This window comes from Tympanuchus pallidicinctus, unplaced genomic scaffold (genome assembly GCF_026119805.1).
Source record: "Tympanuchus pallidicinctus isolate F22 unplaced genomic scaffold, pur_lepc_1.0 scaffold16, whole genome shotgun sequence".
Classification (NCBI taxonomy): Eukaryota; Metazoa; Chordata; class Aves; order Galliformes; family Phasianidae; genus Tympanuchus; species Tympanuchus pallidicinctus.
In genome coordinates this window covers 12,317,966-12,345,635 of record NW_026294679.1, presented here as the reverse complement: position 1 = coordinate 12,345,635, position 27,670 = coordinate 12,317,966, and the positions used below count along the sequence as shown (strand labels likewise).

Genomic DNA, 27,670 nt, shown 5'->3' with positions numbered 1-27,670 from the left:
GAAAGAAAGAAAAAAATCAGAGCCACAAATGTATATTTTATAGTCCACTTTTAATTGTTTTTTATCTGTGATTACTGTAATGAAGTACACCCAATTGCCCATGAGACAAGATAACATGGTTCTTAGTATAACCAACATAATATCAAAAGATAAACCTCAGTGCAAAAACGTACATCTGAAGACAACCAAAGCAGTTGACATTTAGTGTGCAAACAGCTTTTTTCAATGCATGTAACTTCTGGCTGGGTGAAACAAGACGGCAGCAGGTTTGCTGGGCCGTTCCTCACAGCCCTGGAGCAGCACTCAGCTCAGCAGCCCCATTCAAGACACTGCAGCAATGCTTTGGTTTCACCTCTGCCAGGGTACTGACAAGCTCCAATTCAACCAGAGTCCAGAAGGAGCAACCAAGGGTTGGAACTCAGCTACAGACAGATGGAAGGAAGTCCAGACAAAGAAGGAGGAGGGAAAAAGCCCGAATGTATACACAGGCATGAAGCATGAAAACACAGAACTGGCAGAGCTAAGAATTACTCCAAGACTTTCTCCATTTATAGTAAGCTAATCGGCTGTGAACCTAAGCGCTGCAGGAAGACCCAAATAGGACCTGCAGCCGTATTTCTGCGCAGCGGTTGATGTGGTGACTTTGTGCACAGACGTCGGATTAGAAAAGTCTGGTTTTATTTCTCACTGGTCTACTGAATAAAAGTAAGTAACAAAGTGGTTATTTTGTACAGAAAAACATCCCCAGCACTTTCAAGGTGCTCCAAACTGCAACACGAGGAACAAAGAAAGACGCCGATCTAAATCTCACCCCTTTCCTTCTCCAAAATATACAGGACCACAAATTCAATTTTACATGGTAAGAAAATATATACAAGTTAAAGTAAGCGTACTTTTAAAAACCGTATACAACATTAGAGAGAAAAAGATAGGAACATTAATAAAATCACATACAATATATTCAAGCATAAGAAGCAACTGCAACCAGACGGAATGTTGTCGCACAGGGAGCGCTGGGCAGAGCAGAGGGCAGTGCATACCTGCATACCGACACACCATTCCTACTTTCAGCCTCAGTCCTGTTGTCGGAGATTCCCTTTGAGGTAGATTCAACCGATTCCGAAGGGACACGCTGGGATTAAAAAAGGGCCTTCTTTCTGCCCTCAGATAACGATGTAACACTCACCGAGACAAAGAGAAGTTAACAGTCCTGTGAAGGGTGCAGAGACTGCAGACTTTTTGCCTACATTTGAAAGGCAAGACAAAACACCGACTCCCCAACAGAACCCCCTCCCTGGAGCCTGCGGCCCACTCACAGCAGCTCCTTTACACACAACATGCAGACTTCAGATTTAACTTTAACGTTAACCTTACTTTACATTCCTGTCAAGCGGTAGGAAGTTTACTGTACAGGAGAAGATGGGTCAATCTACACAAATTAAAAGGAAACAAGACTATAAAACACAACTGTAGCAGTATTAAAAAAATCTGGATTTCCCATTTGGTATTCTACCCACTGTAACTTCCTGTTCACACACACACTCGCACCACAGAGCCCACAGTGTACGTTTAAATTACAGCACTCACACGGAAAGCACACACACAGGGATTACATCTTCCCCTCATTACTGCAAACAGCCCACGGAGCTCTGAGCTCACGCTGTGTATGCAGCAAGACTTTGCACAAAGGAATTCACTACTCATACAGCTTTCAGTGAACGTTCACATGCACTGGCCACCTCTCCTCAAATCCTCAAACTTGATATTTTAGGAACAGCATTTTCTCCATTTAGAGAAAGCGCTTAAAGGGATTTTTCTTTAAAGAGTAGCACAAGGCCACTCGTGTAAGGGAGCTTATTTACAATAGGATCTTACAAAATCACTTCCTGTGCAGTCACATTCACTGCATAAATAACATCTGAAGATGAGGAAGTTAAAACGAATGCACTGCAGTAACAGCAAATGCTATTCTGTTATTTGTATTAAGTTCTGCTTTGTTATTTGTTAGAAGACAACAGAGCAAAGCAGCATCCACTTACATTGTATGGGCACAGCCTCTCTTCAGCTGTCTCCACCCTCAAGTGAACAAAACACCCCATCACTTGTGCACACATCACTGCCATTTTATTATTTAGAGACTGGATGGTCAGACCAATTAATCTTGCTTTGCAGACCAAGATGTGTGGGCAGCTCTGCTAGTGAAGCACTTCCTCACCTGCTTACAACAGAGAAGGTATAATACTGTTTCTAGACTCATTTCACATCACAGGGCAGTTCTTTTCCAGCCATCCCAAAGTAATACTTATAGGTTATAGAAAACCAATATACACAGTTTCCAAAGACGTGTCACAATTAACAGCGGAAATAAAGCTTCCTTCAACTTTCAACATGATAAAATTCAATCTAGACAGAGCTACAGAAATAGCTGCTGCTTCAGTTCACCCACTTTCAGAAGTGCCACAGTGTTCACAGTAAAAGCAATGCCAATCAAATTGGATCACTGTGTTTTTCGTATTTGCTTAAACCAAGCTCAGGTTCTAATTCAGGTGGCCAGTAGTTCTTGCATTCTGATCAAGGTGAAGCTCCATTCCTTCTCTACATTCCTCCGTTTCAGGTTGGGTTTTTTTGCTGTTATTTCCCTGATCTAGGCAAGATCTCATGAATCTGGCTCCCAGAAGTCATGTAGCTTTCCCTGAAGAGTAGAAACAAAATAGAAAACTCAAAACAAACCAACAAACATTGAAGTAAGGAGGAGAGCAGGCAACTGCTTAGTGTAAGATCACATCAGTTTGCAAATCCCTACAGTGTTATTTGGAAACACCATCCCCATACGTGAATCAAATCCAAATGTCTCTAAGAGTTGTATCCTTACCAGCTTCCATCATCTGCTAAGTAACTTCTGCAACCACATCTGCCACCTAATTCACTTCCCTTCCTGTAGCAGGAAACCTTAGATACTACAAGTGAGGTCTTTTTCTGAATACTGCTTTGACTGATCAAATATGCTTTAGAGACAATTGTTAATTACACAGTTTTTAATTGAAATCAGTAGTAAGCATATACGTATAATTTAAACTTCCTGTTAGAAATTCACCAGATTACAAAGTATTAAAGGGTTTTCCTAATCATTGCACAGAATTAGACAGATTGGATGGGCTATGTTCATCCAGAGCTGTTAAACAGATGTGCTTAGAGCACTGGACTGGAGCAGCCTCCAAGTCAAACTGCCAGACAACAGCAGGAAGTGCCTCGCTGCATTCCTGCCCCACTCAAAAGTCCCTTCTGAAGCATCTGCTAATGACTGTAATAAGAGACAGGCCCTGCAACTTGACTCAGTGTCAGCACTTCAGGGTGTTACACAAGCCATTGGAAAGAACAGCACTTTTGAGGATCCAGGTGATATCTCTGTTACACCCAAGCGAGCAAAGACGGAGTTTTAACTCAATATAAACGGCTCTGCAATATGAAAACAAATAGGAATGTTTCCTCACGTTACCTGAGTAAGCCGGCTGTTCTGTATCAGATCTTGCCATCTGCCGTATATCCTAGCAACTAAGTCTTTCACCTGCAAATTCAGAGTGATTAGTTTAGCCCTTCTGTTAAGAAAAGTCACAAATTACAATCGCCACCACCCAAACCAAAAACCCAACTGGAGGCTTTCTGGGAGGGAACAGTTTGACAACAGGCAGAGAGCATCACCGCCTGCACCACAACGACATCCCCAACTCAGGTATCTACACAAACACGTGATTTTCCATGTTTAGTGTCTGTCACCACACAAGCCTCTGGCCTCCAAAAACTCTCTCAGCCCCTGTTCAGTTAGGTTTGTGACATGGGGCTTGTTCCTAACTAGAAAAGGTGCCTGACAATGCAATCACAGAAGCCAAGAATGCAGCACCACGATTCCAAAATGAATTCCTTATACAGAAACCTGGTGTGGTGTTGTTTTTTTGCTCTTTTTTTTTCCTCCTCAGAGCCAACCACAAGCAGGTGTGAAATACAAGAGCTGAGATTTGCTCTGCATTCAATGTAAAACCCAGCACAGTGGTCTCTTCTGGTAGCTGCTGCAGTGCTACAGTGCTACAGCAGCTGCTACAGTGCTACAGTGAAAAAAAAGAAGTAGCAATAAGGAAAAACAGAGCAAGGTTATCCTCTCCCAGTGCAAGGAAAACAAACAGAATAGGGAACTGAGATTCAAAAAATTCAAGGCAAGATTCATTAAGTCATTGACAGGATCCATGCTCTAACCCATCTGGCTGAATAAAAAACCCACAGCCTTTTTTAGAGTTATGAACACAACTGCAAACATCTGACATAAAGATGAAGAAGGCAATGCTTTTCAACGCTGAGATTCAGCTTGCTATGACAGCATGCAGAGCACGAAAGTCAGAGTTAGGACTACCATTAGCAAGCTACATGCCACAAAGCAAATGAAAGACAATTAGCCAAGCTTGATGCTACACCACATACAGTGTTGGCATAAATACACAACGTTTTAACAACTAACTTAACTACTTTGAAAATAAAGGACACACAAGACAGTCTGGCTGGTTTCTTCTGCTCTCTGTATCCAGCTTTGCATATTGCCTCCATTCCTGAAAGTACAAGACTGATTCCTGTCAGTTACCAGAGGTTGCCACGGAAGAGAAAAGGAGCAACAACTCTGTTGTCTGAAAGTTGAGATGCCTTCCTAAGAGGAAGACAAGCTCACATCTTAGTGTTGCCGGCATCCTGTTGTTAGCAAAGAGTATTTTCAGTGCATTAAAACAGACCTGCATTTATGCGTACAGACAGACAGCAAAACCAGGAAAAATAAATCCACGAGGAAGTCTTGGAACTTCCAGTGTTGAGAGGAGGGAACAGCACTAGAAAAGACCAAACAAAAGTAACAAGCAAAGGGGTCTTACCTTTGTTCGATAGAACAGCCTCGCATCTTCCCTAATATCACATTTTATGTGCTTATCCAAGGTACTACAAAACTTCAGTAAGTGTTGCTAAATAAAGATAAAAAAAGAGTATGGCTATTTAAATGACCATGTTGAAACTAAAATATTTACTTTAACTGTTTCTTTCAATGTGAAAAAATACATGCTTTAACCTGAAGTTTTCTCTGAACTAGGAAGAAGGAAGGGGGAAGAAGAAAGAAAACAAGACTACAAGATCCTGTACCAGCTGTTGATATGCACCTGACTTAAAAGTTCTATGAGCTTAAATAAGCAATTGTAAAGATTCATTAGAACACAGCTACACATCACAAATGTTGAAGTTCCTGCTAACTAATCTGTAAATCCCCTCTGTTCCCAAAGTAGCAAGAAAAATACAATTCAGGTCTTTCACTGATGGAAAAAGGTTTTGAAGTTACAACAGCTGCAAATAACCTCTTCAGTACCCACGATTCAGGTAATTTCCTTTGGCAGGCCATAGGAATTAGCTGAGAAGGTAAAACACGCACAGGGTTTAAGCACTGATCTTGATACTTCTCTCTATGCTCCTGATGGCTTTAATAACAGTTTTGTAACTCCACCATCCCCAGTAACAGCTCCAAGATCTGAAGTTCTGAATTTCATGATAAAATTCCTGCTCTTAGTCTCTCACTGACCTGCTGCAAAGCAGCTGCACTCTCTAAGTGAAATGCAATGAAATTCCACTTATCAACATTTTCAGGTGCCTCAGTGACAGTTCACCCCATCCAACTGCAAGGTAAGTAGAACTGAAATGACAATACCAATTTCATACAATGTCCAACCTGCATAATATCCAGCTACTGTCCAATTCCACCCCACATCTCACATTCAAGAACAGACTATTTCTTCATCAAGAAATTCAGAAATGCAAGTGGTTTGTGTATATAGCTGCAGGGTTTTTGATTTTTGTTTTGTTTTTTAACTGAATTTTAAATCCCCATCATAAATCTTCAGGAAGGCAGTTATAAAGATCAAATTCCAGAAGGTCACTGCAATACAAGTTTTCTCTATACCAAAGGTGGTTTGACTTCATATTACAGCACACAACCACCTCTCTGCAATCGAGTAGGAAACTGAAGCCCTACGGCCTTCAGGGGGAGACAGGATGGGAAGACAAGGGTGTGATGCTCTCTATGAGTAAAAGCAGCTGCCTGAGGATGGATAAAGACTCCACTGAGATCTTATGGGTTGGAATTAAAGAGAGGAAAGATAAAGGTGACATTACAGCAGTACCTGCTGCAGGCCACCTGACTGGGAAGAACAAGCAGATGAGGCCCTCTACAGACAGAAGAGCAGATTCACGTTCACAAGCTCTGATCTTAAAAGGGGACTCCAACCACCTGGCTGCTTGTCAGAAAGACAGTGCAGCAGGACATCAGCCAGAAGGCTGAGAGAGGTGATCCTTTCCTCCCTGCAGCGTGGTGCCCAGTCAACACAGAGACACTGCAGAGAGTGCAATGAAAGGCCACCAAAACGATTAAGGGGCTACAACACCTCTCCTCTGAGAAAAGGCTGGAGGAGTTGGGACTGTTCAGCCTAATGAGAAGGTTCAGGGAGATCTTAGTAATGTCGAAAAACATCTGATGGGAGGCTGCAAAGAGGCTGTTTTAAAATAGAGGCTCCTGTGACGGAGGGGATGAGGCACAAACTGAAACACAGGTTTCATTTGAATACGAGAAAACACTTCACTGTGGAGGTGGCTGAGTACTCAAACTGGTTGCAGGAAAGGTTAGGCAGCTTCACCCTTTGGAGATACTCAAAAGCTGTCTGGCCACAGTGTTAGGCAACCTGTTCTAGGCAGCACTGCTTGAACAGAGTGGTTGGATCAGATGACCTCCAGCGGTCACTAAACCATTCTATGACTCTGTAAAATGTAAGCAAACATAATGCTTTACCAGCATCTTCACCAGATCATATGACATTTCTTAAGAGCCAGGAGTGGTTCAGTGGGACAGAAGACTTGCACAAACACCATGAAGCAAGCAACTCACAGCAAATGCTTGCAGAAATCGGAATCGAGACTACCAGAAGGCCAAACAGAAGGTCATGGTTAACAGATATTCACTCTTTGCAAGAAGGGAAATACTGCTACAGAGAGCAGAAGAGATACAGTCCTAGCCTTCACTTGCCACACGATTGCACCCCAACACAGCTGTTATGTTTCAGCATATTTTACTGGTTATTTTCAAAGTGTTTTTCTTATAGATTGAAAAATTTCAGCTTCACAATAAAGTTCACACAGGTTCACTGAAGTTCTGAGAATCTGTACTCATCTCCATTTATTCTGTGAAAAATAACACATCTGCTGATCTACAGCCTTCTCTTTTTCCATAATTCCACTTGGAAAAACGCAGAAGTTTTTCTTTGCATTTACTGCAGAGAAAAGCCCTTCTGCATTTGCTTTGCCTCTGAGCAGAAGTTTATTAATGATAATTAGTATATCAAAATCTAAAGACCTGGTCACTGAAGTTACTCACCCTTTGGTCAGCGTTTACAGTGTCAAAGAAACTAGCTTCACTGACCAGATGGAGCAGGATGTAGATGAGGTAATATACCTGTAGAGAAACAAACAGAGCTGTAGCAGCCAAAACCACCTTAACACAGAGCATCCTCACTGCTTTAATAATTTGGTGTCATGACTTCAGTGGCACCTTCAACGAACAAATAAGAGGACAGACTTTTTTGTTCCTAAATAATTGGAAGTAATACATTCATATATCATAACATTTAAAAACAGTATTATGCTGTTGTAAGTTACCTAGATAGCCCACAAAGCTTTCTGGGCCTTCAGTTACAGAAAATTAAATTCACATTTGGCATCATTTTCCCCATCACCTACATCCAGACCAAAATACTTGCTAATACATTTCATAGTCTCAAATAACCAAACCAATTCTGAATTTTCAGCTGAATGGAAGTTTTCCTAAATTAGTTTACAATAAAAGATTTGTTTTCAAAATTGCAGGTGTAAAAAACACAAATGCAAAAAAAAAAAAAAAAAAAAAAAGTCCTGTTGGCTACATACCTCCTGTTCCAGCTCTGTATTAATGTGCTCTTTAATGTGTTCTTCACTGACATTCTGCTGCTCATCTTTTCTCATCTTCTCTAGCAGATTAGAAGGCTTCATGTACACCAGATACTGATGCAGAAGAGACATCTATAGATACATGTGCATTTACAAGTGGGATTGTTTTACTGGCAATGGAGAATGTGAAACAGAGCACCACTATCATATTATCTAAGACAAGAACATCTATAGCAGGGACTTACTTAACATTGATGCTTTTAAGCTCTGGTTTATGAATAGTCAAGAACTGCCAAAGTGTTTACATGTTTATAAAGTGTTCACATCCTCACCAGCAGATCCTTCCTATGAAAACAAAGTGACTCCACACAGATATGTAAGAGGAGGACTGAAGAGAAGTCTGCTCTTCTTTCAGTGCTCAAAGTGAACACTTAGGCACATAAGTAACATAGCACTTGAAGTGCAGAATATACTGGTTACACGTCAAACACTTCCATTAGTAATCTAAACAAAAGTCAGTGAGAGGCCATTCTTAAACAGGAAACTAGGCCTATGGTACCACACAAAGTACATTCGAGCACAACAACAACAACAACATGGATGCTTTCTACACCCAGACGTGCAGTACCTGCTTGTCACAGTCATCAGGTATCCTCGTGTGCTTTTTGTTAAGCAGCTTTGCAATTATCACAAGGCTCAGGCGCCGCCTCACTTCCCTGAAAAACAAGTAGGGGATTTTTAAAAACTCATTTCCCAGGTAACATCTCACATTCACTGCTGCTACAAAGCCTAGCAAAGCTACATTACAGAATGTTACTAACCTAGAAAGGAGGCCGTTAGGACATAAACATTCTTGCCTTAATGCAGCTTTTCATGCATAATAGTGGCTGCATACTTGCCTCCAAGTCCAAAAGCAAGGGGCAAAGTCACTGTCATCTCTCAGCTGCACTACAATATTTATTTCAGCACACAGAACTCATAACAGACTGACACAAAAAAATCAGATACATCATCCAAAGAACATTTAACTTTTGGTCACTCAGACAAAAATGGTGATAGGTGTTTGAATCTGAAGCTGTCAATCGTTTTTCTACCATAAAGCACCAGGAAGTCTGCAGTCCATGAAATGGAAAACAACCCTTTTTCACAGAAGAGGTGATAAAGAAACGATATTCAAACAAAAACTGCACATACAACAACCAAAATATACAAGAAAACCCAAATACTTGGTTCAGCGTTGCTTTTGCTTGTTTGGTGTTTAGGCTTTTTGCTTGTTTTGAAGTATTAAGAAAAATAACCTGAACCACCACTTCTGTAACAGCTACTGCATTTCTCAGGCTTTGGGTTTACACAAAGAAATCAGCTGTTGCAGTGCCATTACCGTCCACGCGTTATCCAGCTGGGCACCAGCTGAACCAGCCACAGCAGATTATGGTGCTGACTGGAGAGTTCGCTCACCCCCAGGCAGAGCTCAGGCATCTGCAAAAGAACAAAAACAATTCAAAAAATCCCAGATTGCTGAGTTGTGCATACAGCAGGTGTTTGTTTTATTTGCTAAGAAATACTCATCTGCTCCCAAGCAAAATACACAGCATAGATGTTAACAAGAATGGGGCTAGCAAGAGAAGATGCCCATGAAGAGACTCCCACTCCCTGCTGAAGAGCATTTTGCAGTAGGCTGTGATCAGGTTGCTTTTGCTCCCTGCAATCATTGGCTTCATTCTGTCAAACAGCTGTCTTTAACCAGTATCCACCCAAATCACTGCCAGCTCAGTACAACAGCCCCATGCAGAAGAGACAGGCAGAGTGATACTGGGCAAACACTCTCCCAGTATGACCAATCACCTCCCAAATCCCACAGAGCTAAAAAGCCCTCAGTTCGTTCACATTACATTGTCAAGCAGTTCTTTTCTACTATGCCAAGGAACAACAAAAAAATTGAAACAAGCTTCTTAAAAATTAAATTGCACTTCCATAAACTTAATACCAGAAAATGAACTCCAAAGTTACCTTTGTATCCCAGTCTTTAATACTTATCAGAAGCTTTGTGAGAAGGCACTGGAAATCTATTAAAGAGACTTGCTTTAGCTGTTTGTCCAAGCTTATTTTAAAAAGCAACAGAAGCAGCAGCAATATTTCTTGATCTGTATATCCATCTTGAATTACTGTTGTGCAGAAGTCTAAAAACTTAAAAACAAAAATAACATTAAAATCTGAAATTAGATTCTATTAAAGGGTAACGAGAACTTAAGTTTTGCACCATCACGTTAAAATTTCCTTCAAGCAACAACTTGTCACTGTAACACTTATGTATCCATAGCTTATCTCCTAGTAATTGCCTGCATTCTATTCCCCCCCCAAGCAGCTCCTGAAGGATCACCTGCTGAACATGAAGCTAGATGCTATGCTAGGGTTTTATCTACTCCAAGGACCATGCTCAAAGCTAAATTAAGGTACCAGGGTTTTTGCTTGCAAATAAAAAACCCTGTGTGCACTAAGTGGGGTTTTCTCACCTTGATGACATTCATTAGATTGCTTTCTGGTAAACAGAAGAAGGCAGGACTGGCAGAGTCGGCAAATCCTCCCGGCTGCTCTTTGCTCACTGTTCCTTGCCTCTGACTTCTAATAAAAGAGACACTAATTGGAGCAATCAGCAATTCAAATGACCACAAAGCCTTATGCGCATCAAACTGAAGGAAAAAACCCCGCATGTTTTAAACACCTTCAAATGAAACCGGCCCCAGCTACAGAGCACACACACCTCAAACTTGTAATTCATTATTTACAGGTAGGCTACAACTCTTGCAAACCCCCCTTAGGAAGCCGTAGGGCAACAAACGACACTGACTCTAAGCAGAAGACACCAAAGGGTCATGAAGGACCCAAGCAATAGATATCAAAATGAAAGCACTTACAAAATATCCCGCTCATTAAAGTTGGGCTGAAGATGTTGCAATGGAAAGAGAGACCTGAACATAATACCCATATTGACAAAAACAGTTGTGACATCAGCTAGGGAAGGGATCCACGGTTTAGATTGTTCATCACTGATGGAGGCTACAAGTAAGAGATATGGGACATATTAGTTTGAGTTATTTGCATTAACTCCTTCCCAGAAGTTTAATCCATTCTAGTAGCTCTGATCTCAGAAGAATTGCTGCTACTTGCAGAACCACAGCAGGGCTACAGTAGTCTAATGCAGCATTTTACACTAAATTCTACACCTTTGTACAATCATTAAGTCTGGAAAGACCAGGAACATCATGAAGTTCAAGCATCAAATACCCATGATGGCTCTGACCACATCACTCAGTGTGACATCCAGCTATTACTTCAAGAAAAACATCCACAAATATAAACAAATAACACTTGAGACATTGTAGTTTCAGATCTCAGTGTTCTACTGTTATAAAAAAAAAATGCATCTTTAGTTTAGCAACAGAACAGAATGCCTCAGAACATCCTGGAGACTCTACAGGAGGCAACACTGTAGTTTAACAAACTTCTCAGGAGTAACTGCAGGTGACTTCATCCTGTTTCAAGAGAGATACAGAGATGTGCTGAGACCCCTCTGAGTTCTTTGAGCACTCACTGATCAGTTTCAGTGACTCCTTCCAAAACAACCTGAGCAGCAACAAAGCAACAAGAGGCTACAATCCCTCTCATACCAAACAAGTCCTGTTTCCAGTGACATTCAGAATACATACAAAAATTTCAATAGATCTGACCAAGTGCTTCAAAAGTGAACTTGATTACTATAATGATGTTAACTGGCAAACCATCACAGTGACTGTGATGGATCTAAATGAAGACATGGGGAACATACAAAGGATCTGCTACTCAAGAATTTTTTAGAGTACAGATGAAGGAATGCAGAACACACAAACAAGCAACCCTTCAAGGTGTTTCTGTGCACGTATACAGTTGTGCATGCATACAGCTTCTTTCATCATTAATTTGGAAAGTGAACTATGCAGTGTTGGGTGCTACTAGGTGAAAACCATCTTGTAGTCCCCCAAACTACAAAAAGCTTTTAATGTAGAAGACAGAAAGGACTTTGGATCAAACTGGACTCCTCCTCAGGTCAATCCCATTTGTGAAAGATAGAACAAGTGCAAAAGGTTCTGCATCACATGCACAGCTAGGCAAATATACACCAGGACGACATCTTGTGGTAAAGCTTGCACACCCTTACTGAGGACCAATTCAAGACATGAGCCAGAAACTTCTGTTGCTTATGTCAGAAACACAGAACAGAACCAGTGCTTTTTTCCTCCCCCTCTGTTTAGCAGAAGAGATATGATTTTGTTCAGTGGTAAGTTGTCCATCTCTCAAATACTCACCATTGTTTAGTGTTATTTCTATCAACTTGTCTAAAATCTGGGTGGAAACACAATAGCTAGGATGAACAGACATCATCTGTGCAGGAGAAAAAGAGAGCTGTATGTCAAATACTGAGCTGCACGACCTCAGTTTTCTTTAGTAAAATAAAAACAACAAAACAGCAAATAAATACCAAGCCCTCCTCAGCAACGCAAACAGAATAATTATGGATCATTTCAAGCAGGGCACATGTTCTGCGAATACATTAGAAGCAGTTGTTTACAGTACCAGAATGCAACAACCCCAAGCTGAATCCATCTAGTCATAAGAAGGTATTGAAGAGTAAGAGAATGGAGGTATCATATATCCTTTTGGAACCCATTTCTACCTGGGATCAAATTGAACTCTTTAAACAGAAGCGAGGGCAACTGAGAATTGACTGCATCCTTTACCAATCATGGGTAAATTGTGCATCTTCAATACTCAGCCAAAACAACAAATGCCTGACTACAAAGATACAACGGAGAAATACACCTCGTGCTTCCTGGTGTCTTTCACCTCATTTTGCCCCCCATGTGTTAGACAGTTTTGTGCTGGCTGAGCAAACTGAGCTGCCTCACACTCCCACCTTGTCTAAAGGATGTCAGAGCTCATATAAGCAGTGCAAAGCAATCTTTCCCCAGCTGGGGAAAATGAGGTAAGAGGACAAAAATGTTCCCCTTTTGCTAGAAGCAGAAAGTCAACTGACTGGCTGCAATCCAGTTTTATTTTTCATTTTAGGAATGGTTGGCAAATAGTAATAGAATGAAGATAGGACAGGGGCATTTTTGAGAGTAACAGAATGATGTAAATTCCCAACACAGACATCTAAAAAGAAAACTGCCACGCTTCCTTCGAGTGTCTCTAGACTTTTTGAGCCAACATTCTACAAATACAAAATGCAGTACTTAGATTTACAAGGTGATGCCTGTACAAACTGCAGAGTGCACTTTTTTTTTTTTTGAGGGTGGAAGGAAACAAATTAGTATTTGCTTCTGATTTGCCCCACACTTGACATCCTGAAATACTTCCTCATCCAGTATGGGTTATGCCATTTTCACATGAAATACCGTGAACAAAGACAGGCAAGGTTAGGAGGTTTTGCAGTCACTCAGGAAATGGAGAAAAAAAACATTGCCAGTGTTTTCATTTCTAATGACAAAATATTTCAGACTGCAGGGGGAAAAAAAAAAAAAAAAAATCAGAACCCATAAAAAAAAGTTGCTTTGGATTGAAGAATTGCTAACCTAATGCAACAGATTCACTGGTACCAGTTATCTGTACTGTGACCAGCCTTCAGGAAGAACAGTCTATCCAGACACAATTTCTTCTCACAATTTAAAAGCAAGATTCTCATAAGTAGCTAAATGCCCAATCCATTTTTCAGTAAGGCTTTCAGAAATTCTCAGTGACAGGTTGTATGGCCTTACCTGAAAAAGCCACTTCAGAATTGGAATGGGACACACACTGCAACTGTAAGAACTCAGAAAACCATGAACAGCCAAAAAAAGCTGCTGTGTTACATCAGAACTGCAAGACAAAGTGGAGAAGAGAACAATCCATTAGTGACTGCAGCAGCAATCTCACAAAAGCACTGAGAACTTCCCCACCCCTCAAATCACCAACAGCAGATGCACATAAGTTCATCTTATCTTCATAGTTGACCCTTCATATGCTCTTACCTGCTGTGAGATGCTGTAGCAACTGAACTTTATTCTTGACAAAATTTTTAAGTGCTAAGTGGAGAACAGCCATCATTATCTCCAAAATGCCATACCACAAGATTTGGAAACATTTTTATTATTGGAGAACAATATTAGCAAACAAAAACTGATTTATATCACTGTACTGTGAAGGATTATGCCTGTCTACATAGACAGGCTGCTGGATTCCATCAGGTCAGCAAGATTATCTTTTTTCCCCTCACTGTTCAATGAAACTTGCACATTCTTTTACAGGTAAAGAAAAGAATGTTTGAAGTTGAAACAACCTCAACTTTTTTTTTTTTTTTTTTTAAAGAATCTTCATTTTCAGTAATCTGGAGGTAAAAATTAAGCTACTAAAATCAAATGGTCTCATCTTTGCCATGTTTTGCTGAAGTGCACAAATAACTGTTGGGAGAACAGAAAATCGGTAAGATTTTGTAGTAAACTATTTTAAACTTCCTTAGAAAGTAATGTATGCCCTAAGCAGCTGAACTAATGATACCCAATTAACAACAGCCAATTTCCCACGTACACCTCTTTAGTCTCCCCTGTTCTCAGTAACTACTGGGACTGGGAGGTCTCCTGAGAAACCCAAGTCCTGACTGCTCCATAAACCATGTACCTATCTGACTGATGAGGTGGCTAGGAAGACCTCCATTTGTCAATTGGAGAGCCAGTATGTAACAGCTGGGTGGCTTCAAAACACCTAAGCAATTCAATCATCACTGCAAGGGATGATTCATTTACTTCTCATTCCTCCAGTTACTGATTTACAAGATACTTCTTGAAGCTTATAACCCTGTGATCTTTAAATCATATTAACAGATAGGCCCCAATCCAGAAGAAGGTATCACAAACACAACGTCCTCAGGAGGCAAACAGAAACCTCTCTCCTCCTCACACCCACAACAGCACACACACACACACACACACAGACCAAATCCTCTAGCACGTTATCAATGCTCTCAGTCTGACAGAGCTAGCTGGCAGTAAATCACCAACTGAAATCAATGGAATTCTTCAGAATTTGCACTTGAGGTATTACAGAAGAATTTGTCCATCTACCTGCAGCCTGACAGCCTCTTAGCAGCATGGTAACTGCTGTACATGCGTATTATTTGCACTTTGAGCTCAGTGACTGAATTTAACTGAATGCCATAAACTGACTTCCTGCAATCTGAACTATGAGGAATCTGAGGTCCCAGGCCCATTCAGCACAGGACATTCTTAAGCAGACATAATGCAACGTTGCATAACACAACTTCATCACTGAGGTCCTCTTTCTGCCTTGGGACAGTTAAGCTTTTGTACCCAGCACAGTAGAATCGCACAATCACTCAGATTGGAGAAGACCCTCGATCACTGAGTCCAACCACGACTGACCATCCTACCCTAACTACCCTCCACTAAATCATGGCCCTGAGCACCACATCCAAACAGTTTTTAAACACATCCAGGGATGGTGACTCAACCAAGTCCCTGGGGAGCCTATTCCAGTGCTTAACAACCCTGTCTGTAAAGAAGTGTTTCCTGATATCCAATCTAAACCTCCCCTGATACAACTTAAGGCCATTTCCCCTCGTCCTGTCACCAGTGAGAAGAGACCAGCCCCACTCTCGCTGTAAGCACCTTTCAGATATTGGAAGAGAGCAATAAGGTCTCCCCTAACCTCCTTTTCCCCAGACTGAACAGCCCCAGTTCCTTCAGTCTCTCCTCATGGGGCATATTCTCCAAGTCCTTCACAAGCCTTGCTGCCTTCAGTATAAGCACTGAAGAGGCCAGAGCATTCCCTCACACCTCATTTCAGATGTTTTCGTAAGAATCACTGAAGAGGAAAGAAGGAAGGGTCACTGTTCACTGTTCCATATAACTAAGCTAGAAAGGACAATTTCAGGAAACGAGTCAATCTTGCCTACAGTTCATTTGCATACCAAGATGCTGTTTTAACTTAAGAACTGCTAAAACTTGTGAAAATCCTACAACTAAACACAACAGAACAAAGAGGTTATTCTTACCTAAGAAGAAGTTTTTCTATAGGATTTTGAGGGATGAAATGGAAATTCCTCAAGTCAAGGTCATGTTGATTGAAGATTTTCCCAGAGATTGATAAATCAAATACATCTTCTCCAGGATGGTAGTCAGGTATAGCATGAGCTACTACTGAAAATCTCTTTATAAATGCCCTGTAAAATCCAAAATTGCTTTTATGAATTTGAACAAGAGGCTATTTGCTGTCTGAGACAGTCATTTTCAGATGATGAACACATCAGCCTTATGTGAAAGCTGAGTTAGGTTAACACACAGTGACATCTGAGAAAATCCACTCAGCCCCCAAAGATGATAGAAATGGCTCACGACAGACATATTAACAACAGCTGATGAACAAGGGGCAGATTTGAGAAAAAGACTAAGGAAAAAAAAAAGGACTGGATTTAATTGGCTTTGGAATAGGAAGGACCTGTGTTCTTCTGAGAGGTCTCCATTCTCCACAGCATTTTCATTTTCTCCATCTGAAGAATCAATTTCCTTTCTCTGTACGTCTTCTCGCAACCGCTTTTCCAATTCACCCAGCCTGCAATACCAGCAACAGCAAAACATATCACCATTTAGCATCACTTACTAGACTCACACCACTTAAGAAAAAGCATTTATTAGCACATACACCTGCTTACCACCAGTGACTGCCATCAGCACACACACCACGTTACATTTTTGCCCTGAAAGAGCGCTCTTTAGCTCTATCCACTGAACTGCGTACCTGCGTGCAAACTGACAGTCTACACAACTTTGGAAAACAAAACTGAGCTGCAGATGACTTTGAAGAAACTTGTATAGTCAGCCCACAGAAACAGTTTTTATTTCATGCCCGACCAGCAGCCATTAGCTGGTAGGTGACCTACAGCAAAGGCAGCAGTAAATTTAGTCCAGCACTTGCGAGAGACAGATATATCATATATCACTCACTACTGCTTGCAGAGAGCCTGTCACTTAGCTTCTCAAGTAAAGCCATGCTGGTAGGTCCTATCAGACCTATGGCAGTAGTGCCAGGAGGCAAAGCTTAACTTGCTGTCACTCAAATCCCATCATGTTTGGGGAGACAAGGTAAGCCTAAGCTTCTACAACTCCATATTAAACTTTTGAAAGTAGCTTTAAAAACAGCAAACCTTTTAGATTGTTCCTTCTCCTTCAAGAGATGTTCTAAGCTGTTCACATATGACACCTGGGTACCAACAGGAGGCTTAGAAAGCTGCAAAGGAAATAGTAAGACATTTTAAAACTACTGCAAACTACTCTATCAGTCGCCGTAATGCTATTATGGATGATAACAGCAGGGTGGCAAAGTCTTCAGCTGCAGCAAATGAGAATAAGCCCAAATGCAGCAGCCATGGATACAGAAATGAAGGAAAAGAGCTGCTTATCTTTGGAAGGCCTCAGGTAGGCAGGGATCTGCACCAAGAGATGCCTCCAGCTCCACTGCCAACCCTTAAATGAGGCCTGGGAAGGGGTGGATCCTGGCTCCACACAATCCAGTCACTCTGCATTGCCTGCACCTGAGCTCTCCTGGGCTGGCCCTGCCTTCCCACCTCAATCACTGCTTCAGGCCATCGCTCAGCATTTCTGCTCTAATCACTATTAGCCTTTTCCAATTTTAAATACACTTGACCTGAAGGTAAAATTTCAAAAGAAACCCTGAAAAGCCAAACAATTAATAGTTGGATTTCTCAGTTCCTTGACAACTTTCTGTAGTCAAATCTCTCAGTGATTAATTCAGAAATGATCGTGCTTCACAATGAATCTGAAGAGCAAAGCAAGCCTCTGTTTCTCTCCCTAAAGCCAACCTGCAGCTAAGTCTTCGTGAACAACATTTGCATCAGAAGCCTTTACTGCACAGCTTCATTGCAATCCACAGAGGCTCCAGGAATCCCCCACTTCTGTGCACAACTCCTGAAAATGATTCAGTGCATCTGTGTTACTTTCACCATTTCCTGAAGTGCAAAACATCACTCTGTTACATCATCTCCTAAGTCATCAGATAAGGGAAAGCTTCAGGTGAGAATCCTAACACAGAAACAAATCAGTGGGAAAACATGGGAATGTTGAAGTCCACTTTCCTTACTTCACAGCCATTTAACATGACCAAAGTGAACAATGAGAAATCAAGAGTGTACTCCAACTTGCACATGTGCTCCTTCTTACAAAAGACAAAAATGCCAGTACATGCTGAAACCATGGTCATGGAACAGTTCTCAGTTGTTTTGTCTGTGCTGGTCATTAATTACACAGAAGGAGGATACACCAAACGATGCAGTCACATCCACAAACACTTGACCTGGGCTGTATCTGTTTATCATTCCTGACCATTAATTACACAGCCACGTCAATTAAGATTGTGGAATATGTATGTAGCCATCAAAGTCCATTCTATAATTTGCTTGCTCCATTACTCGTAAGGACAGATAAAGCAATCTGGCTGCCTAACACTTGCTTATGGAAAAACATTTTAAAAGAAACTCAGCGAAAGAAACCATTCCAGAGATTTATAGATGGGAGATGAGTAGGACAAGAGTACAGCTATTCTGCCAACAAGTTTTTTTCCTGTGGTGTAAAACTGTGGTGGGTTTCCCCCAGTCAGCAGCTAGGCAACAGAACCTGCTCACTCTTCCCTCACCGCGCAGCAGGGCAGGATGAGCAAAAGCAAGCACGTTCTTGGGGTTAGATAACAGTTAAATAAGAGAAGGGAAAACAAACCAACAAGTGATGCACCCGGCATTCACTCACCATCAGCTCCCAGAAGCAAGCCACCACCTACCTTGTCTCCAAGCAGAGCCTTAAGGGCTGCCTGCCAGAAGCTCTGCAGCACCTTTCATTTCATGGCAGTGCATGACAACGTGCCAGGATATCCATGGGCCAGCTGCAGCCAGCTGCCCTGCCTGTGCCTCACTATGGCTTCTCTTCCCCTTCTGGCCTCCTCACTTTAGGGCCACAGCATGGAGAACAGAAAGAAGCCTTCACACTGTGCCAGTACTGCTCAGCAACAGCTGAAAAACCAATGGCTTACCAACAGTGTTCTGGTCACAAACATGAAGCACATCACACTGAAGCACCCGCTGCTGGGCAGAAAGTTAACACCAGCCTTGCCAGACACACTTGAGTACCGCCATTCAAACCTACATCAGCTTTGTAGGAACGCTACACCCAGCACAGGTGCAAGACTTTGCTAATGAACATTACAGTAGAGCTGCAAAGCTACAATTTATTTGACACACTGCCACTGAATAGGGTAACTTTTAAAAGACAAATCAATTCATTGCCATAATACCCTGTCATTCATCCCTCGTGAGCAGAATTCATTCCATGTTTTGAAATCCTAACGTATTTCAGTTTCCACAAAATTCAGCCTCAAGGAAAACACCAGGCAGACCAAGTACTGGACACAGATTTTTGAACCATCTCAAGGGCAAGAAGCACCCTTACACTGACTGCATTCCGCTGCACAGCACAGGACCCTCAAGTAAGCCAAGTCCCCAGCTTTGCAGGGAAATAACTGAGTTTACACACATTAAGAACAAAAGAAGACAGTCATTGAAAAAAAGATACTAAAAAGATACTAAAAAAGCTGACAATGCTTTTTTTTTTTTTTTTTTTTTTTAAATCCACTTACATGATTTGTCAGAGCCGTGGTGCCCTTGAGGAGATCATCAAAACTGTCTCCTTCCAGGGCTTCTGTCTGAGGCCTGCCACTTGAAGACAGGATTTCTTGCAATGGTATGAACGTTTCATCGTCATCATCATCATCTAGAATGCACTCTAAAGTCTCATCTTCACTATCAAAACTGCTTTTTGATTTGCCATTCATATGGCACATCTCTGTACAGGTGCTTCCAACTTTTAACTCTGAGAGTTCTGAAGATACACAATCGTTGTCCTCACATCCTTGTTTAAAAGGCAATGAACACTGAACCCTTTTATCACTCTCTTCCAAGACCGTAAGCTTTTTAGAACCTTCCACTGGACAAAAATCTGAAACATCTTCTAAAGCCTTTTCTTCTGTTCCTGAAGAAGTGCTGCTGGGTGAAATACCGTCAGCTCTATTGAGCGTGCATCTTTTTGGTACTACCTGAGAGAAGACAGCATTCTGGAGGTGAGATTTCACATCTTTTGCGAGTACAGTATTTGTTTGTTTTACATGGTGTGGAGAAGGCAAGAGAGCACTTTTCTCCTGAGAAGGCAGGGACACGTCCAAGTAGAAGTGTGAGTTGGCCACCTGCAATTGATTCTCTTTGGTGTCTACAACAGAAACCCGGCTATTTTCATTACGACGCTGTGCAGAACATGATGCCAAGCCCCCAGAAGAGCAATTATTTTTCTCATTTTCATGGCTTGAGTCAAGGTATTCCTCCGAGAGAGGAGAACCACGACTGGGCAGAGCAGCAGCCTCCACGAGCTGCAGCGCATCCACGCACGGAGACTTCAGCACAATGTTTTTAACCAAAGCAGACCTCTGATTTTTCCCAGTTGCAGAGGACCTTCTCAAAGCAGGGTCACTGGAACTTGCTTCTTCGCACTGATTCGAGCTGTTTGCATACACACTCATAACAGTGCGTTTTCTCTTCCCAGAAGACATCTGGGCTCTACGGCCGACTAATGGAGCAGACTGGCTTTTCCACACACTGGCAGCTTTCTCAGGGGACATTCTCAATGGATTTGGAGAGGATACATCATGTTTTGAGTCCTGCTTGGGTTGGGATGGGTCACCTGTGGAAAAACATTCAAGAAGAAATAAACCACTACTGCTGTTCAAGAAGCTGTCAAAACTGTAACAGTCTACTCTTAAAAACAAGGAAAAACTCAAACCAAACAACAACTGACTTACAACAAGCATTTGTACATCAACTACAACTGAAGCTTTTTGATGAGGAACAACAGCACATCCATTCTCCTTGAACACAAAAGACCACACTTCAGATTTACCTGGCCACTCATCTTAACTAACCTGGAAGTGAAATACTTTGATTTTGAAAGCAGCTCAGCTCCTACAGCACAGCACCACTTCCACACACTGCCATCAGCTCCCAGCCAGATCAGCTCCTTGCAGCACTGGCCAACCTCCAGTGCTAGCATAGGTGGAAGGGATTCATGGCAGCACAGGGCCCAGTAGGTTTGCACAGCCAAGGATCCACACCATGGCAATCCCTGGATTTTTTAGCTTATTTTAAGAACAATCATCCTGGACTGGGCCAGTAACAATTGCCAAGCAACCGCGCTGTTATTAAATCGAGCGAGGTGGGCCATGCAAGTAGAGCAAGACCTGATCCTTTCTAAGAATAATTTTGCCATTCTCAGTTAGCATTACATAGTATAAAAATGTAGAATTTGGCACATCAAACCACAGGAACATTGCTTCAGAGCGTTATTTTTACACAGTGAAGTTACTTCACTAATCTTATACTTGTTTTATCAATCCACCTCAAGCTTGATTCACATGAGCTTTACAAACCTACTTCTACCTACCCTAGAACAAAATAAGATGGCTACAAGCAGCAAAAATCAGCAAGGACACTGACCAAACCTTACTGTTCTGTTCAGTGGGTTTGTTCTGCTGCTTTTTGTTTGTTTAAGCCAAAAGACAAAATTTGTTAACCACCACAGCGAGCACAGATTTTCCAAATGAACCTCTGAATAGTTTTATGGCCTTTAACACAAAAAGGTAATCACTAACATATAAACAATTCATTCTTCACTAAAATCCCAAATTACTTTTAAACCTCTTCAAGCTTGCCATATATTAGAAATAGCTTGGACTACACAGCAGCAGTGATTTTTGGCAGGGACTTGATTTATTCCTTACAGGAAACTCCTATCATTTCAATAAACATACCTTGAATCTGCTTCCTCTGACGAGTTACAAACTATTTTTAATGGCTGTCACTATCACTGACATCCATACAATTGTATGCAAATTGTCCTGATCACCTGAATCCCACTAACAAAACAACCCTCTTTCTGAGACAACTTCCACATTCATTTATCTTGCACTCAACTACCACAATACATATCACAAGCTAGAGAATCTATTTTAACTACATGCATGCAATAGAAAAACATAAAGACAGTAAGCGATGAACCTGGCAGCTTAATTAATCCCATCAGAGTAGTACTGCATCTACCTGAGGCAGCCTCCCTCGAAGCAGAATGTGATATTTTTCTTGAATATCCATTTCCCTAAAAATAAAGAGGGAGAGGATAAAATGTTAATTGCACACGTTTTAAAAACAGTGTTGATGTCCTGAGCTGAGCATTGGCTCCAGAATACATTCAGTCTCACACACTCCCAGAAACACAATAATGATCTTCAAGACAAGCTTAAAATGCAGCAGCAATGGTCTCATCAAAAGGACGCTTCATCCACACCCTATTTTTTTCCCCAACTTTTCTTCAGATTGACCTGTTTCTAAATCACTGTATTGCAATAATAATTAAGGCCATTAGCCACCTGTCTCTCTGGGCCAGTTGGCCTTCCTCAACAATCCATGAGGAACTTCAACTACAAAACTACAGTAAGCACAGACAATCAGACACAGAATGAATGGTGCTAAGGAGAAAAAAGACAAGCTTAATCTTCTTTGTGTTCATTCATACCTTGTGGAGGCACACAATTTCCTAAGTAAACACCTACTCTTTAAAGGGCTTTCTTGCTTGTCCAAAACAAGAATATAACTCAATTTGCATTGAAATACCACATATTTGATATGATTACTCCCAATTCTATCCAACCACTGTGGCTTAAGTTCATAAATCTGAACTGATATTCACCACAGCTTCTAAAGAGCAGAAATCTGCCAGGCTGTTCCCTATGTTACAACACAAGAAAACACAACACCACTCCCAGAAGGACATCTGCTCTACGAAATAACGACCATATCAATCACACTGCATTTGCATGCTTACAGCTACATCAGCCTTTTTATTCTCAAGCCAGAATTTCTCATTTACTGAGAAACAATTATGAACCAGCTTACTAATGGCACAACCCAACTTTTACAGAGGAAGAAAAAGCTTTGTTGCACATGCAGAAGGCAGCACTCAGAATTTCAGCCTACGTTAGATCAAGAGCCGCATGCACAGCAGTCTCCAGTTTCAATCCTAACCACCTTTCTAAACACACCTGATGTGATACACTTGTTCTTGAAAATGGCTTTAAGTGATGTGCCTTAGATTGCTTCGTTCTACGCGTCTTCTGCTTTCCTCCTCTGTGCAGAGTTCCCAGTGCTACCCTAAACTTGGAGTCAGGCGGAGTGCACGGCAACTTCAAGAGGAGCCCTGAGCTGTGGCACAGAGATGTGCTGTTTGCATTGCTGTTATTTCTGGCACCAGCCTTCCAAGAATCAGCTTCTGCTAAAACCCATCCATCCGAGTCTGAGCTGGTCTCTTCTGTATCCATACAGTCAGTTTTCTGCTCCCAACTGTTTTCACAAGACTGCAGTGTTCTTGTTACATCCAGGTACTTCTCACTTCTTCCCTGCTCAGGCTTGACACCTTTATCTTTTTCAGCCAACATATTCCTGGGAGATGCTGCAGTAACAAAGAGTTTCCGAATCACAACCCTTGGCCATGCTGAACCCGGTGCCTTGCATACTGCGTTGTCCTCCAATAAGTTTACAGTGCCTTTTTTCTCAATTCCTTTCCAGAAGGCATCTAATATAGGGCTTGTTTTTGGTGTTGGGTCTGGCATCTTTTTCCTTCTAACTTTCTTTGCAGGAGTCGTTTGCTTCTCAAAGCATCCAGCATGTAGAACAGACAGTTCAATTCCTGCATCTTTTACGTTTCCTGTGTCTGAGGAGCACAACACACTTCTGTCTTTATGGCCAAGGTCTGAAAGAGCAAAAGAGAAGATTTATCATTCACAACCACAATACTGGGGGGAGGGGGAAAGAGTCTTCATCATTGCTTGGTATTTTACCTCTCCCCCACACAGCCCAAAGTGAATTTACTCAATCACTTTGCATTTGTTAGTACTGCACAATCTGTTTCCCGTATCAAATCACAACTGCATGATTTTTCACATGGCTGTCGTTGTTATAACCAGCCAGCCTAAGTGTGATAAAAGGACTTTACTAATTACATTGCTACTTAAACGTGCTCATTTTAGCAGGGAGTTATTTATTCAGTTATGTTTTTAAGGAAGAAAAAAAAAGTATAAATGTGCTCATTTAGACATATTTGGCAAATTGAAGTCATTGTGCCACTGCTCCAGATTGGAAAGAGTCAGGACTTATGCAGACCTACATAATTAAAACTCTTTATTTTTTATTTTGTTAGTGGAAGACATTTATATTTACCTTGTTTTAAAACTGGTTTGAAGAACTCTGTAATAGACTGGTTTCTGAAGAGAAAAGATAAATATTATCGTCTGAAAGAACAATACCTACGTGTCCACATAGCCAATAAAGCAAAAAGCTGACATTTATTTTTAGAGGGGTTTTGTGGGTTTTTTTGTTTTGCTGTTAATGCCAGCAGCTCTTATTTCAACCTGGAGTTCAGCTTTCGGACAGATCAGAACAAACAAACCTTTACTCTTCACTAATGAAGCTGTCCTGTCAGCTTCCTCTCAACCACTTCTGTTATCAACCCTGTGAGTCTTAACCACCCTCCCAGCATAAAGCCAAAGAGACCTCACCAGCACCCAATGCCATGGCATTAACAACCTCTCCATTGCTGCTGGCAGCTCCGGCTGAAAATGCTGTGCTTTAAGGTCAGAATCACACAGACTGCTTATTCCAAGAACAAATCAGTTGCTAATTCAACTCACTATCCCACCAAATGAGTTTTGCTGTTAGATTAATGCAGTGTGTTTGAGGAGAGGCCAGAGCCAGCAAGCAGGAAGGTGTAGAGAACAGGGTCTGTCCTCATCGTGCTGCGGCAGCTGCTCAGTGGGAACAGTCCCATCAGCAGCACGGCTTCCAGCAGGAGCTGCAGGCATCTCCTGGCTCCCAACAGGGACAGCCACCTGCAGCCATCTATTTTTACACGCACACAGTCACATCAGCGAGCACTAGCTCGCAGTTCTTGAGTGCAGAGCAGTATTTCAGCATTCAGACCATACCTCACTCAGACAGTCTGGTCGCTGTTAGACATGGACACCCCCTCATGGGCAATTTCAACTCAACAGAAGAATCAAAAGGCTGAAATTCCCATTTGCTCGTGGCTGTGGCTTTGCTTCCAAGCAGGGAGCACTCAGCACTTGCCTAGGGCCACTCCTGCAGCTCAGAGGCCAGTGCTCACAGCTTCAGCACTGCCCAGCTTCCCAGAACGGCCCTGGCTCCTAACCAGGGTTATATCCTTATATCCTTGGTATGTGCAATACAAACCACTTGGGCAGACCGAATCTCATCTCCAGTTACTGCACAGATTCCTTCTCTGCACTTGAAGATAAACCAAAGCCAAAGACCTTTGCTCTGCTCATCCTCTCCCCAACCACATCCCTACCTCAGTGGAATCCTTTTGCTGCCCTTCAGTTGAATGCAAGTACTTTGTAACAAGCACCGTATTTGCACCATAATCATGCAGAGCCTTGTAAATCCACAGCTGAGAGACCAGAGGTGCTATCAATAAAAAGTGGATTGTTTTTTGGTTGGTTTTTCGTTTGTTTGTTTTGCTTGGGATAGAAATTGGACTTGACTGCATTGTGATGTGATGTCTCTTGGGCACAGAAACGTACCAGAAACTTCAAGCAAATAAATGAGTTGCGAGAAGAAAGCAAGCAAGCTTATGGAACAGCAGAAGGAAAAAGATGAAAAACATCACGCTTTCCATTCTGATCTTCATGCTTATGAAAATACACAACTTCCCAAGAACACAGGGCTGTAACAAGCAGCTTTCCATTACTGCTTTAATAGAAGGACAAAAACCAGCCCTAGGAGGAAGAACAACTGATGAATCAACATTAATCACTATCTACTGCTTTTTTACCTAGCAACTTTATCTTGAAAAACCTTGAAAAGTACCATCTTAATGATAAAAAAAAAAACTATACAGTCATGCATAAAACCTCACAATGTTCTTTTAGAGGACTGTCACACAGCAGAATGTATTTTCTTAGATCAAAGTTGTTTTTAAATATTCATGAGCAGCCAAACTGAACCATGTGAGTACTTTCACTTTCACCGGCAGGCAACAACAGAAGAGGAACTGACCTTCTAGCTCCACCCTTTCTTCCAGCCTTCAGGGTTACCAAAACAGAGGATCTGTGTCAACAAACAAAATAAGGCTCTGCTAACAGTGTAAGACAATTGCCAGTTGCCTCATACAGCTAGAAGCAAAACCTCCTTGATCTGGCAGCCTCTGAAAAGCCTTATCAAGCCTTTAGCGGAATTAAGACTTTCAGAACATGGGCAGATTCATCAGCTCTGAAGACTAACTGTGCTATTAACAGAACTTGTATGAGAGTTATATTTTACAATGGGGGGCACTACCAGCGGCAACCTAAGGCTTCTCTTTACAGTCCAACTGCTGAAGCCTGCAGACAGGCTTGACAGCAAGCAGTGAGAGACACGACGGGCGTGCAGGCAGCTACAGGACTCTCAGATTTTGAACGATGACCTGAAAACACCACCCAGCACCAACTCCTTTTGTCACTGCCAGGCTGCTTGCCCACTGCAAGGCAGCTGAGGTGGAAGGGAGTGCTGGGGCTAACCTGGGCCCAGCCTTTCTGTGCAACCAGAGCCAGCAGTCACACACACAGCAGAGAAGAACCACGTGTAGTCCCAAGCTGGAAGGGCCACACAAGGATCACAGAACGCGTAGGAGAGGATCTTAACAGTCACCCAGCTCCACTCCGATATGGGCTGCATGCCCCACCAGCCCAGCGCCATCCAACCCAGCACCAGCACCTCCAGCAATGGGCACCCATAGCTCCGGGCAGAGGTGCAGGTGCCTCACAGCCCTCTGACGATGGATTTCCTGCTGACATCCAACCCACATCTCCCCGTCAGCTCAGGGCCGCTCCCCCTTGCCCCGCCACCGTCACCCCGTACACGATGCCGCTTCCTTCCCGCCCGCCAGCTCCCCTCAAGCACTGCAGGGCCGCGCCGAGGTGCTCCGCAGCCGTTTCCTCCGAGCCCATCTCCCTCGCCCAGCCTCCATAGGGCTCCAGCTCTCCGCGCATCCCCGTGCCCTCCTCCGGACCCGCCACAACAGCTCCACGCCCTCCCCGCGCTGAGCGCTCCCGGCCGGCACGCAGCGTTCCGGATAAGGGCCGTCGAGACCAACTCCCGGCTCCGCACAGAACCGGCCCCGCTGCCCCCCGTCTCCCTCCGTGCGGGACCGCCGCCCCTCGCCCGTACCTGCAGTCCTGGGCCGACCCCCTGCCCGCTGTCGGCCTAAAATGGCGCCCGGAGCGGGTAGAGGCCGGGCTCGGTGATGACGAGCCCACTCCGAGCGGACGGGTCATGGCGCGCGGCGGCCGAACGATCCTGCGAGGAGGAGTGGAGATGCGAGATCACAGTCCGACCCCGGCACCATAGCACGGCCGCGCCCGAGACCCTCACCCGGGAGCCGTAGGCGTGAGGCGGCGGCGGTGTTAGGCTAGCTCGCCGATTGGCCGAGCGCCTGAA

General features: G+C 42.7%; 1 protein-coding gene across 4 annotated transcripts; it reads right to left on the bottom strand.

Annotated features, from left to right (window-relative positions):
- Positions 1-31: 31 nt before the first annotated feature.
- SLF2 (SMC5-SMC6 complex localization factor 2) lies at positions 32-27,670 on the bottom strand. 4 transcript variants are annotated; one of them, XM_052676577.1, is made up of 21 exons: positions 27,401-27,670; positions 26,252-26,302; positions 24,398-24,441; positions 23,224-23,930; positions 22,226-22,280; positions 19,720-20,813; positions 17,222-17,304; positions 16,516-16,629; positions 16,073-16,240; positions 13,782-13,881; positions 12,333-12,408; positions 10,905-11,046; positions 10,503-10,611; positions 10,000-10,176; positions 9,371-9,468; positions 8,618-8,705; positions 7,990-8,121; positions 7,442-7,519; positions 4,908-4,994; positions 3,497-3,565; positions 32-2,692 (listed from the first exon to the last, which is right to left on the bottom strand). In XM_052676577.1, exons 1-21 carry the CDS (start codon positions 27,505-27,507, stop codon positions 2,657-2,659), a joined length of 3,615 nt encoding a protein of 1,204 aa, XP_052532537.1. In that variant the 5' UTR covers positions 27,508-27,670; the 3' UTR covers positions 32-2,656. The 4 variants fall into 4 exon arrangements, with proteins under 4 accessions (XP_052532537.1, XP_052532538.1, XP_052532539.1 ...); XM_052676578.1 differs by having other exon boundaries at positions 7,990-8,103; XM_052676579.1 differs by lacking the exon at positions 26,252-26,302.